At 44.9% G+C, this 13,421-nt stretch overlaps 4 protein-coding genes across 4 annotated transcripts; 3 read left to right on the forward strand and 1 right to left on the reverse strand.

Moving 5' to 3' along the window:
• Positions 1 to 14: 14 nt before the first annotated feature.
• On the reverse strand, positions 15 to 1,989 carry MELLADRAFT_90611 (uncharacterized protein; the record flags this gene model as incomplete). Its single annotated transcript, XM_007413709.1, has 7 exons — positions 15 to 500; positions 598 to 789; positions 852 to 1,311; positions 1,382 to 1,399; positions 1,495 to 1,551; positions 1,657 to 1,879; positions 1,956 to 1,989. 7 exons carry the CDS (start codon positions 1,987 to 1,989, stop codon positions 15 to 17), a joined length of 1,470 nt encoding a protein of 489 aa, XP_007413771.1.
• A 1,326-nt stretch (positions 1,990 to 3,315) lies between these two features.
• Positions 3,316 to 6,996, forward strand: MELLADRAFT_90612 (uncharacterized protein; the record flags this gene model as incomplete). The annotated part of the gene is made up of 9 exons (XM_007413702.1): positions 3,316 to 3,646; positions 3,707 to 4,138; positions 4,230 to 4,621; positions 4,685 to 5,332; positions 5,418 to 5,933; positions 6,198 to 6,636; positions 6,703 to 6,818; positions 6,866 to 6,912; positions 6,987 to 6,996. 9 exons carry the CDS (start codon positions 3,316 to 3,318, stop codon positions 6,994 to 6,996), a joined length of 2,931 nt encoding a protein of 976 aa, XP_007413764.1.
• Positions 6,997 to 9,604: 2,608 nt separating this feature from the next.
• MELLADRAFT_66009 (uncharacterized protein) lies at positions 9,605 to 10,723 on the forward strand (the record flags this gene model as incomplete). The annotated part of the gene is made up of 2 exons (XM_007413703.1): positions 9,605 to 10,028; positions 10,233 to 10,723. The coding sequence occupies 2 exons, from the start codon at positions 9,605 to 9,607 to the stop codon at positions 10,721 to 10,723; spliced, it is 915 nt and encodes a 304-aa protein (XP_007413765.1).
• A 192-nt stretch (positions 10,724 to 10,915) lies between these two features.
• Positions 10,916 to 13,421, forward strand: MELLADRAFT_109764 (uncharacterized protein; the record flags this gene model as incomplete). The annotated part of the gene is made up of 7 exons (XM_007413704.1): positions 10,916 to 10,956; positions 11,036 to 11,090; positions 11,549 to 11,646; positions 11,761 to 11,984; positions 12,052 to 12,524; positions 12,608 to 12,853; positions 13,110 to 13,421. 7 exons carry the CDS (start codon positions 10,916 to 10,918, stop codon positions 13,419 to 13,421), a joined length of 1,449 nt encoding a protein of 482 aa, XP_007413766.1.

Consider the following 13,421-nt stretch of genomic DNA (forward strand, 5'->3'; position numbering starts at 1 on the left):
TAGATGTATTCATCTCATTGCGCTGATTTGGATTGAAGTGTGTCTAATGAGTTTTTGGAGGAGTTAACTTGACCTAGATCAAAATCCAAACGCTGTTTCTGTAAAGCAAGTTCAGCCGATCGATGATCAGCTAGGGACTGAGCTATGAGGCGATCATTTTCGTTTCGTTCGGGAGCGATGACAAGTTCGCGCTCGTAAAGGTCGTTGATGCGTGTGTTTTGTTCAGCCTGAGCAGCTAAAGACACCTCGTTCCACCTACTAAGCTCGCCAGTGAAAGCCGTCAATTCATCCGTGCTCGCATTTGCATTGGATGGACTCAATCGTTTCGCTTTTCTTGAGGCACTGGGAGTTGTGTGACCTTCGTCTCCATCGCTAACAGAGGCTCTGAGGTTTTGGACGGCCTTGGTTGCAAATTCTTCCCGAACAGCCTCCGCAAGGAGAGAGCGGCCTTTAACCGCCTCGCGTTCCTCCTTACAAGCCAATTTAAGAGAACGGCCGGCCTAGGTTTTCCGCAATAGAACGAGAGTAACTATATAATAGTCAGAAAGCTAGAGAGTGATAGAGTGATAGAGTGAAATAGATAAAAAGAAAACTTACTTCCTCCTCGTCCTGAACTGAGCGTATCAAATTGCGCAACTCTTCATCCTCCTCTTCAGTCCCACTGTCCATCTTGCTCCAGCTTTCGGCAGCTGCAAGCCAAAGCTTGAGCTGAGTGTATCGGAATTGAAGCACTCGACTGTGGGGACTTTCGGAAAGCTCGGCAAACTCCCGATGGGTTTCTAGATCAGTCTTGAAAACAGTAAAAAGATCAATAAGGGTGTGAACTACACAGTAACAAGATTTTGACTTACTTTTAGCCAGATGGCGCATTCATGAAAAACTTTACCCTTCTGCCCATTCGACCCAAATGGGCTAAGAGCTTCCAAAGCACGCATGAAAAGCAAATCCAAACGGTCAGGTCGTGCTTTTAGGAACTTAAAAGCAGGACCAGATCCGCCTGGAGCCGGAGTCTCATCTTTCACCGAGCGTTTGCGACCAGATCGGGGAGCTGAGGGTCGTCCAGAAGGAGTTACAATGGATGTGTCAAGAACATCGGGCTCAGATGCCGCTCGGTCCAAATCCTTCTCCGCCTCATCCAAAGCTTGCTCGTAATACCCCAGAATGGTGCGATCGAGGATGTTGACATGCCTTCGCCACTCGTACAGCGCGTGCACCGGCATCGCCCAGAAGTTGGGACACTGAGCCACTTCAGATATGTTGGTCATCTTGGTTACCGCACCATTGCTAGTAGAAGCCAAAGAGGTGGAAAACCTAGATATTGGATTGTCCAAACAAACATCAGTACACAGTGATAAGAGAAAAAACAACATAGATTACTAACCCAATACTCGGATTAAGACTATTCAAGCCGGAGGGCCATCATTTGAAAGAAATTGATCACAGAAGATAGTCAGAAAGTTTACTCGTTTAAAGGAAATAGATTGAAGAATGTACGGGGAATAGACTTGATTGGGCCCATCAAGTGGTACTGTTCCGGTACTTGTTTGAGACCTAGACAAACATGATGCACAACATTTAAAAGGAATGGTATGATAGTCAGAGAGAATCAACATCAAAGGAAAAGCCATAGAGAATGGAATGGAAGGCAGTGCTTACGTTGCAACTCGCTTGTTAACATGTTGTACTGGACTGCTGGGTGCCGGTCTTTTCAAACTAGATCTCACCGACTTGAGTGATGAAACTGGGCCCGTTTGGGTACCAGGGCTTGCTGGATGATCAGGAACGGCGGGGATCTTGGCTGGTACTCGAGCTGGCAGACACCATCCGTTTTCCTCGACCTCACGCACCGTATAGAACTCGCCTGGAGCTACTTGAACCACTGGCCAGGGAAAAGGTAACACATCGGTCAGCTGGGAAGCCCGTAAGACAGTATAGGACGGAAACATGAAACTCACAATTGTCTGGGGGATGACGCGAACCCAAATGCATTGGTGAATTTGACACTGACCCCTGCCACGGCTATGGGAAAGTCGGCTGAATTATTGCAATGGTAAAACTGATCGAATTCCACAAATCAACTCACTCTACCATCAATTGCACTGAAACTCCCGCCCATTTCGCCGATATATCCATTGCATCTCGATTCTTGGTGATTCATTATGAAATATTGAAAGAAAAAGATACTTTGAGTGATCAAATAAGAAGTTAACTTGTATTAAATCAAAAATAAGATAAGGTATCCAATATAAAATTGAGTCAAGGCCTTATCTGAAAAAAAGGACGGTGGTTAACTTGGAAGACATCCATCCTCGGTCTCAAGCTGGCCTGTCTTATACCCGAAAAAACTTTAGTTTGGCAGTCACAACCTAGAGAGACCAAACAGAAAGGCTCACCTAAGAGGATGCCCACACGCATGGGCCTGTGTGTGGCTGATGCAGAAGCCAAGCGGGATCAAGAGGAAGGAGACATCCATCGTAAACCAAACGAGTTGTGCCGGATGAGGACCAAGAGCCAAAGGAACACATCCTGATCCGGCTCCCCGGTGGGCACACCCACGGGATTCCCCGGTGCCACAGGTCAGTCTGTGAAAGGTATATAAGCCTATCTGGGAGGCTATCCCGAAGCGTTTGCCAGGGGCTTTTGGCTGGGCAGGGGAGGAAATTTTGAACAGAGAGCTCATCAGATGGTTGGATGCCACTGTGCGCCACCCTATTTTTTTTAGTGCCAAAAAGTTGACTAATAAAAATTGGGAAATTTGATATTGACTGAACAGCGGCTGAACTGCTGAGAAGAATATTTCAACTACCGTTGAATTGCAACTTTGCAGAGCGTCGCCCAGTCCCTATTTAACCAGCTGTGAGACCAAGCACAAAACAGCTCAAATCTTCCAACGTGATTTCCAATGTCGTTCTGGAGGACCCTGGAATGCACCGGTCGATGTGGGTGACGGAAAAGGTGTCTTTTCGGGGGACTTTTGGTCATATGTAGGTGACCAAAAAGGGGACTTTTGGCCAAATTTCACCAAAATGTGGGTGACGTGAAAGGGGACTTTTGAGGTTCAAAGATTTAATGTGGGTGACCTGGAAGGGGACTTTCTAGGGTTAGGTTTCCCCAAGCCCCCTCTCTCGATCAATTCACACATCCGCAAGCTTCCGCAAGCTTCGCACTTCTCCGAAAAAATCCTGAAAATCCTGATGAACAAACTTTTTAAAGCTTATTCATCAATTCACAAAGATCCAACAACAGCCACAAACGCCCTCAAACACCGCTGCCCTGCATACACCCACTGTAAACCCAGGTAAACCCGCGTGAAACATGTTATCATTCAATGAAACTCTACAAAAGATTGAAGAGCTGTGTAACCACTGCCCTGGTCTTCGAGAAGGGACTCGTAAAGATCCAACCTACATGACTTTCTCTAATGCTGCAGTCGCCGATCCCGATGAAGGAATGTGGTATTCAGTAAATAGCAATCTCGATACTGTATACGGAAAAGATTGTATCAATCAAAACATATTGAAAGGGCGGTTTGGACTTCCGATGGTGGTCATATGGATCAAGGATGCTCGAAAGCATCACACATGGGATGCTGATTCTGACAAACTTGTCAAGATCAAGCTCGACAACATCATAACCGCGCTTATAGGTGAGTTTTTAGCTTGAGCAGTCTTCATGATTCAACATTTGTGTATGTAACTGATTCGAGAATTTTATATACAACTCAAATCAGATGCGGGAGCTGTCGATAAGAATCCTGACAAACAACCTAGCCGCGAGAAACGTAAGACCTCTGAGACCCTACAGCGTCCATCCAAGCAGCTACGAACAGCTTCTACTAGTACCAAGCAATTGACAATCATAGTTTTATCCTCTGACAATCAAAAACACCACAAATCAGACGATGACAGTGATCCGGTATTCATCGGAGGTACTTTCCCGAAGAATCTTACCGGAGGTTCTTTCCCAAAGAAACACAAGATCATCGAACTGTGCCCTTTATCGAAACCCGGCGAGAACTGCTCCCGATGCCAGGTGGAAGACCGCCCTGGAGGCAAAGATCTTGCTTGCCATTGTGGTGCCAAAAGAATCTGGCTAAACGGTGGTCGTGTTAGAGTTGCGAAAAATCACTGGGCCTCTGGTAAGTGATTTTGCTATTGATAATAGTTCATCTTGGTACGGATTTTTGATTTTCTTTTACCTATTTTTGATGTTCTTTTTGTTTGTAACAGAGGCATGCAAAGAGAAAACTGATGACCTCAAGGAGACTACCGAGTTAACATCTTATTTTGGAAGGTCGGTAACTGCTAAGAACACGATTGAACTCGACTGTCCGGGACTCAACAACGATACATGGAAACAAGACCGAGCTGTACAGTCCATTGCAACCTTCGTCACCAGATCTTTCTCGATCTATTGTGGCAACGTTCGACACGAAATCTGCCAAGAACTTTTCGGCCAACTTGCTCAAGAGAGCAAGTTGACTCCAGCTCAGAAATCTCAATTGATCACTACTCTAGATGCTCGATCGAAATGGCAGATCAAGCGCCACGGAGACCGCAATTCAATCTACTCTAGCCAGTGTAGTAAAACTTTTATGGCCAAGAAAACCATCAAGAACGCGGTCTGTCCGGCTTGTGAAGACCTCAAACATCTGCGTAGCTTGATCAAAGCCCTAAATATGAAGTATGCTGAATCTGAAACGATCAAGTATGGCCGCGATAACTACATGTCAGATAACATCAACGCATTTACACCTACAGTACTAAAGTCTAAAGATGCACGTCTCTTGTCAACTTCGATTGAGAAGGCTTCAAAGGGAGATTTCTCCGAGTTTTGCACGGTTCTTGCTGCCTCAGCTCGAAATGGCTTATTTGCCAATCGGGATGCAACACGCGGGTTGATCAAGGCTGTTGCAGTCAAAGCTGAACGCGAGAATGCCGGCAAGACTACCCGAGGTATGAAGATTGATTTGTGCCTCGACGAATTTGTCATGACGCTCGGCGCTATCAGCCCGCGCGCTCTGAATCTCTTCAACGACAACTTTGCGGGACGTAGCACTCGAAGTCTCAGAATGATCCGAGCCAGAGAAGGAATGCAACTCCTCGATGGTATTCAATTTGACAATTTCAAACGTATCGCTCAAGTCTTGAAAGATCTTGGCTATTCTGGTCCAGTAGCAGCAGCTTCCGATCAAACGGTGTGTGTCAAGCGCCTTCGATATCATAATGGCTGTTTAGTTGGCGCGCAAGGAGGGGATATTCCTTTTGGTGATCCTTCTGAGCTCCCCGAACTGGTAAAAAATGTAATCAAGAACAAGGAACTTTGTTCTAAAGTAAGTGCTTTACTTTTTTGTGGTTTCCTTTTTCCTTCGAACAGGCAGGTAGATTTGCTGAAATCTATCTATTTCCTTCCACCAGATGCGAGCCTACACTTTACAGGTTCCTTTGCCTAACGTCCCAACATTTGTAGTGGCGCTTATTGCTAGTTGCGACAAGGAGACTTCAGAAGATATACTCAAAAATCATACAAAATTCTTGGAATTATCTCAAGACGCTGGTATCAACATCCTTTCTATTGGAGCAGATGGCGCACCGACTGAACTCTGCGCTCAAACTATGCTTGCGGAAACAGCTACTCAATATATATCTTACTCAAACCCGACTTATAACATACACGTGAAGGTTCCTCTGATTGGTCATCCACCACGACCAGTAGTGATGGTCCAAGATCCGAAGCACGCTCGTAAAACTGGCGCTAATCAGTTGAGCTCTGGAGCACGCCTCCTCGTCATTGGTCAACATCATATCTCTATACAGCAGATAGCTGCTATCCTCCAGTCTGGTCGGAGCCCTCTCCTTCATAAGGATGTCTTTGATTGCGACAAGCAGGACGATGGCCGAGCTTTTCAAACCTTGAACTCCAGAACCTTGGCGGTCTCTTTGGCTGATGATGACATGATTGGGTTGTCAATCTACCTGTTTGTGATAGGTGAGATGTGCGATGCCTGGTTGAATCGATGGATTGGTCATCGAGAACGTCTAAGATCAGCCTGGACTGCCGATTTTTTCTTGCGACAATGGAAAACGTATCTTTTAAAACGACAATCCGAGTCTAACAAACTGATGAGCTTTGCTCAAAACTGCATTTCGCCTCAGAGCTTCAAGATTTTCTCAATGCTTGCGACCTCCCTGCTTCAGCTCATCTTAGCTCACCGAGAATTCTATCCGACCACTCCTTTTCTCCCTTGGAAACATGGTAGTGAACCATGCGAACACATCTTCGGCTGGATGCGTATCATATCCCCAAGATTCACGGTTCTGGATGCTAGAATGATGTTGCCAAAAATCCATGCAATCGTCAAAAACATTATGTCAGGGAAAATGAAAATCCCACCTTCCGAACACATGCATTCTGGATACCAGTATGCGTTTTCGGATGAGCCTGAAAACAATCTTCTCGAATTTCTTGCCGAGTTTCCAACTGATGAAGAAATTTCCGAGGATCTAGCGATTGCCCACAAGCGAGCCAATCAACTGTCCCTGATTGCTGGAATGGGGTCACTGGTATCTCTGATCGAGGACGTTCCGGGCCCAGACCTGGATGAGGTGGCTGAAAACTCGCCTGAAAATTTATCAGGTAATTGTTTATCCTTTCGTCTTTACATGTATTGATGACCATTGATGACCAATCCTTTGGTTTTAGATATCTCTGTTTGCGCCACTCAACACTACAATATCGAGTATGGATATACGGAAGGTGAAATGCGCGAAAAGCAAGCGCTGGAAGCCGCTGCTCACTTGACCAAGGAACAGAACTCGGTAGACCTTTTTCTGGAAACTTTGCCCGATGATTCAGAAAGTGAAAGCTTGCAAAACGCAGCAATGGCTATATCAAATCTGCTCAATCCGGCGTGTAAGTAGCATCAACGTTGTCTAGGCGAGTTCCCTAAACATATTTACTGACACATCTCTTGCTTACTTTTGTAGCTTCAGATAAGCATTGCCAACAATCTCATGACTCAAAAAGCGATATAGCTATTGGTCCACTAGTCATGGATGGCAAGCTCATTGCTGCCAATTTAATAGCAATCCGAAAACGTCACGATAGCGAGGTTGTAAATCATAAGGGAAATGAACGAAACATCATTCATCCTGACGAATTGGCTTTGGAATTGACAAGTAAGACAAAGAGCGGTGGTGTTAAACCAAGTGCTTGCTCGAAGATCATTGCTGTCTGCTTCAAAAACTTGGAAGAAATCCCCACGGGCGAAGCGCGTAGGCACCGGTGGAATATAAATGTGAAGATAGACTTATCTGGGATCGTCAAGGACTCTGCAGCCTTTGGTCAAGTCCACTTGCAAGGACTCCTCGAAGGCGGGGAAATCAAGCCCACAAACCCTATCAAACCTGGAAGCTTCCTGATTGTTATCAAGAATCACGTAAGTTCATCTCACAATTGAATGATGATTTTTTGAATGCTGATGCATCTTTAACATTTAGACTTTGTACTTGGCAAAAACTCTTGTTGTCTACAAGCTCGTCAACAAAAAACACGCTTTTGTGACCAGTGCAGATGCAAGGAAGGGTCTGTCTCATATTGCAGTACAAGTCCTCTTCTACAACCCCCTTTATCCAGTTGTAACACCAACTCAAAACTCGTCATCCAATGACTTGACTCATTCTCTCCTGGATGCTACTGACATAGTATACGTTTTTGAGGGTTCTTCTTTCAAGGATGTCGGTCAAGGCTGCTATATGATTCCATCGGTCATGCGTGACATGCTTGGATCTGTTCATCTTGAAAGGTTGATTGACCGATACTATGATGAATTAGCTAAATTAAAAACCCAGCCCAGCAACGGTGAAATTTCCGATTAAATTAAAGAAACACTTTTTGTAGATACTATTTACAACTCACTCAATCACACATGAATGTTTAGGCCTATATTACTGAAATACATTGCTCAGAAAGCACATTTGGCACTTCTGCACGCTCCCACAGCCTTTTTTTTTTTTCCTCTTCTGAATTTTTTTTTTTTCTTTTGGATGTGGGTGACCGAAAAGGGGTTTTTTCCGGGTCAAAATGCCAAAAACCGGCGTATGTGGGTGACCAGAAAGGGGACTTTTCAGGATTTTTCCCAAACCTGATAATGATATAGGGGACTGTCCTCGTCACCCACATCGACCGGTGCATTCCAGGGTCCTCGTTCTGGCCATTGACTTATCCGTGTTTCTTGCCGATTTGAATATATCACCAGATTGCGTATTATGTCCAAAGTGACCTCAAATCCAAGTACTATGGATAGCTGCAGCTCTGTACTCAGGCTCAGATATGACAACTTCAGTCATTCTCTGTGGATTACGAAACATCAAAGAGGCTTCATATTGCTGTTTCCAAAAGCTGATGTGTTCATACATCCATGAGTTCAAGTTGTTCTGATGCTCTTGCATCCAGTGCGAGACAAAAAGCCAATTGAATGAATTGTTCATTTTGACAAAGAATGAACAAACGTCTTGAAGCTAAAGCTAGATATATCCTCGCGGACTTTTGTGGGCCGTGATGTTGAATGCAAGCAATGCTACTCCGGAATGTCTTCATCCCGATTGAATATTGTTTGTCACTCCTGGTCATGATCTCTCCAATCCAAAAAGAGGACAAAAGATGGCAAGAATTCCTTCGTTTGGAAAGGAGAACGTTCTCCTCTTTTGATCCCTTTTGTCTGCAAGGAGTATGACTTTCAGGTCAAACCGCACCGTCTCTTTCACAAAATAACACGAAGAATGCTGCTTTTCAAGCTCAAAAGCCCTTCAATCGTCTTTGAAGGTGGCAAGTATTACTTACTTTGGAAATCAACATCCAGCTTACACTATTCTTTTGAAACTCTTAGTTTTGTTGAAGGTTTCCAGCTTGAATTACAACCATGTTCTTTCGACTGAAGAGCAGGCCTGCAAACAAAGAAGGTAGATTTTCGATTTTAAAAGCAATCATCTTGTGCTACACTGTGGTTATAAGATGTCTTCGTATCAAGAAGTGGAAACTTTGGCCAAAGAAACTATCCCCAGCGTCATTTATCACATCTCTGAACACCCATCAACATTTCTATTAATCAATTCGAGATATATTTCCATCAAACCCAGCGTTGATCACCCCTAGGCTCCAGACAAAGCTGATAAGATGATCGACAGATTACCCAGAGAGGTTCAAGAAGCTATAATCCACCATACAATCAATCTAGATGCCGAAGGGAACGGGCCATTCAATTATCCACACAATGGAGCATTTCGAGAAGGTATATCTAATCAGCACTTCTTTTCATGTCTATGGACTTTTCCAGCACCTAACTTACTGTTGACTCACTTCATATGATTTTGGAGCTCTCTCATCTTTAGCACTTGCTCGCGTAAATTGGTCACTATACCGGGTTTGCGAGTCGTTTTGCTGGAAGGTAAGATGTAGTTTTATGATATATCTCCCATAATGAAAGAGAGACAAAGTGCTGATATACAATTTTCACAAACTTTCACGCCACAAAAAGACGTTGGTATGCCAGGGCCAAGAACTGTTTTGTGAACTTCAGTGGGGTCATTTGACCATAGAACCCCTCATGACTAGACACGTTCGTGTGTTAAAAGCTAGTGCAAATCTGGAAAATCCGGGTATCTTGAACCGACATTGCTTAATACCTTTCCGTCATATCGCCAAAGATTTCCTTGAACCTCTCTCCAAGCACAGCGTGAAGCATATAATTCTCCTTACTCCGTCTGACGACGAGCCCATCTGGAGAACGTGGTTCAATGACCCCGCCAATTCTGTATCTCAGGACTTCAAGAACACTTACGGAGGAGTTATGCTCCAAACAAGTCATTTCCCTCTTCTCACTTCTTTGGAAATTAGTGGCACTTGCTACGCTTTCATGGCTGAGGATGATATTGCTGAATACGTTTGGAAACTTCCCAATTTAATCCGATTCCGGGCCCATAGCACAGCGACTCTATCTTTCCCTACTAGGGCTCATAATGGCCAGCTTGGTAAGTCATTAGCCTCCCGTTGCGCCCTGGAAGAAGTCTCCCTCGGCTGATTAGCAACCGTCAATTCTGGATGGTGCGCGTATGACTGGAAAGGTCCTTTGAAGGTTTTGATCATGAAGGAATGCTTTAACTTGAAGAGATCTTCACTGTTTTAATTCATCAACAAATTCCCGACTTTGAAGAAAATTCAGTTTGAACATCAAGATATAAGACTTCCCGAATATGTTGTTGTTGACAAGCTATTCCAATCGTTACAAAGCTTCGAAGTCTTGGGAACGAACCTCGACGATAATTTCTTCAGTATCTTGTCGGGCGCACCCAAGCTCAAAAAACTTCATATTTATCTACAGAATCCCCCACGGCTTATTGAGAGAATGAAGGACTCTATTGCCAATGACGACAACACTTGGCCAAGCTTGAGGTCAGTTATTTTATCAAATGTTGTGCGGACAAATCCTCAGAGGATTTGGCTTGAGAACTGGGGAAACGGTCGTGATCCGCCGGTGAACATCAGGTTTCATCAAAGCCAGAGACTACCCGACGTACCTGGTCAGAATGCAGACCAGGCGCAACAAAACCCCCAGGACCAACACAACCCAGAAGCAACAGACGGCGATAATTTATCTGATGGCGAGAATAGTGAATTGAGCGTCGAGGATTGGACATCTTCAAGTTGGCTAAGAGACCATGAGTAAATCATTGTTTCTTGAATTTCTTTTCTTTATCTACAAAATCAATGTAAATACATAGCATTTCAATTGTTCATCTTCATTCTGTGTCAAAATGTCTCCAAAGACAACAAATTGCTGCACCCTTTAACAGCCTACATATAGGAGAGGAACCAACGCGCATACAAAGTCGTGTAGAGTTCTCCCACGTCCGCTAGTATGCCTACTGTGAATGCTACTGAAAACATGATACGAACATGGTATGCATACATGGGTTAGATATATACACCCTACCTTGTACTAATGTCTACGTCAGAACTGAGGCTTGGAATTGTATAGCTCGGGTCTAGAGGTCTTAGTCATTTGTTATTCAGTTGATAAGAATGAGCATCAAGTGGGTATTGTCAAGAGCTGACACATGTTGTGTACAGTTCAAAATCATCGATTTTCTGCTATGTAACTACAGCAGAATGCAAAAGGGATGAAATCCAGAGCCCAAATTTCCAGCTACGTGGTCTGTGCGAGTGGCACTTGTGGCCGTCTTTGGTGAGCCACATCGGGCCAGTATTCCCAGTATATTCAGCTGTCTTCCATCACGCATGGTTACTAGCAAGAATGGCAACATTCTGCACCGATACCTCCCGACCAAGCCTTCACCCAAACATGGAGACTAGGCCGATTGAAAATTTCTTTCACCGATTTCTCCCGACCTGCCCTTCACCCACCTTTCCAACCACAAGCCAACCGATTCCGGTTTTGAAAGACCTTGGGAGCTTCCGAGCGTCTTTTCTTCTGGACACCATCATACCACCCCATTGTCTTCCGATTTTTTTCAAAATGAATCGATCGGAGCTCATGAACTACAACATCTTCCCTAATCCAATGAACCCCCAGCAAATTGCGCTCGAAGTCCAACGTGGAGCCGAGCGGGCTGGTCACGCCTATCGATCGTGAGTCTGATTGGTGATCAGTTATTTGATGAGCCTTGCTGACAATCTCTTTTGTTCTACGACCAATTTCCCCCACTTTAAACCACCTCTTTCTTTTTCGTTTTTTTGGGTCAGGTTCAGCCAAGGTACACCTATCCCTTCCTCTGTAACCGAGTCTGATGGCTTTGGTGAAGGACCACTCTACACTTGGCCCGACATCATTCCAGATGGTCTTTATGTCTCGCAACTGAAGATCAAGACCAAGGCAAACGAGATTGATCTGTGCTCTTCCAGCACCGTTGCATCTGCGACCCCAAACCCGTTCGATTACGCGGAAGACAGCCCTTCCAAAACTCCAGGTTTGGCGTTTCATCTCGATACTTTCTTTCTTTGTCCATTGCTGACGATCTATTGGTTTTCATATAGGTGGTCAACCCAAGGTTCCCAATGGTCCCATGGGTCCCATGCGTCTCCTCGCAGTCTCATACACCTCATATTTATTAAAAGGCACCGATTTATCCAAGGGGTCATCTAGACCTAAAAAACCGGTTTATAGTTCAATCCCCCTTCCTTGCGCCAAGATTCTTTTTGATATCACCTCTTTCAAATGGCAGAGCTTGAAGAAAATCATCTGGTCATTAGCCAGTGAAATCGACCCAACTGACGATGAACTCAAGGGGAACGCCGCAATTCTCAAAGCCGCCAATGCCAGTAACCAGGTGCTCATTATGGGTTACATAGCAAAACACACCACTTACGCCAAAGGACTCAAAAAGGTATTAGATTCCGATCAGACTCTTGAATCTTTTTATCAAGCTGTCGAGGCGTCACCAGGCACCGACGCCGGATTCACAATTATCATGGAAAATCCCACCAAAGCGGCTCAAGAAGCAGCTGATGTAAGTCTTTTTGATTTCATGATATTGGATTATTCACACTTCAATCTTGGGTCTCACTGGTAATTTTTTTCGGCGGTTGTTAGAGTCTCACCAAGAAGCAAGGCCGCCTCCAAGCCCAAAATCACATCGATAATGTGCCCACCAGTACCTCTGCCCTTGCTCGCTTAGCACCGGTCGATTGCAACAAAGAACAACTCACCGCTTTACAGCTTCACCTTGGCTCTTTCAAAAACCACAACCACGAGGGTTGGCGTATCTTCAATAAGGACGACCTGTCCTTAAAGATGGAATTGAACTTCCGTAACTTGATTGTTTGGGCCAAAGAATTGGTCAGTTTCTTCTGGCCTTTAAAATCTATATCGCGCTGCAAGTACTGACGTTAGTTTGAATAACAGGCTGCTGGTACGCCAGGTGTTACACTAGACCGCCCTCCCAAACTCCCTGAGTTCGTTTGGAAGGATATCAAACGACCCCTTCCCAACCAAACCCCGACTGCGGAACCCAAACGCACCAAGATCGACGACCACTCGGCACGTTTTGCACTTGGCAGCTATGCTGAAATGCAGGGTTCCCATGTCAACATAGACTTTGACACCCTTCAACGCATCCTTCCACACCTGCCTCCGCGACTACTTGAACTTTTGCGACCTTGATGAAGAAGTCATGGACGACATCGAATCGATCTTATTAGCCAACAAGATCACTCGGTTCCACCGGTTCCTTTTCCCTGATGTCTTGAATGCCAAGAACATTGAGTCTTGGGGGATCTCCTGGGGTCACACGATGGAGCTTATGACTCATGCCCGTCGATTTTATATAGTTCAAGTTGATGCCGATGAGCAACGTCGAACCAAGGGCAAGGGACGAGCAATTTTCCCCAATTCTGACGAAATCTGA

Source organism: Melampsora larici-populina (assembly GCF_000204055.1).
Source record: "Melampsora larici-populina 98AG31 unplaced genomic scaffold MELLAscaffold_38, whole genome shotgun sequence".
Taxonomy (NCBI): domain Eukaryota; kingdom Fungi; phylum Basidiomycota; class Pucciniomycetes; order Pucciniales; family Melampsoraceae; genus Melampsora; species Melampsora laricis-populina.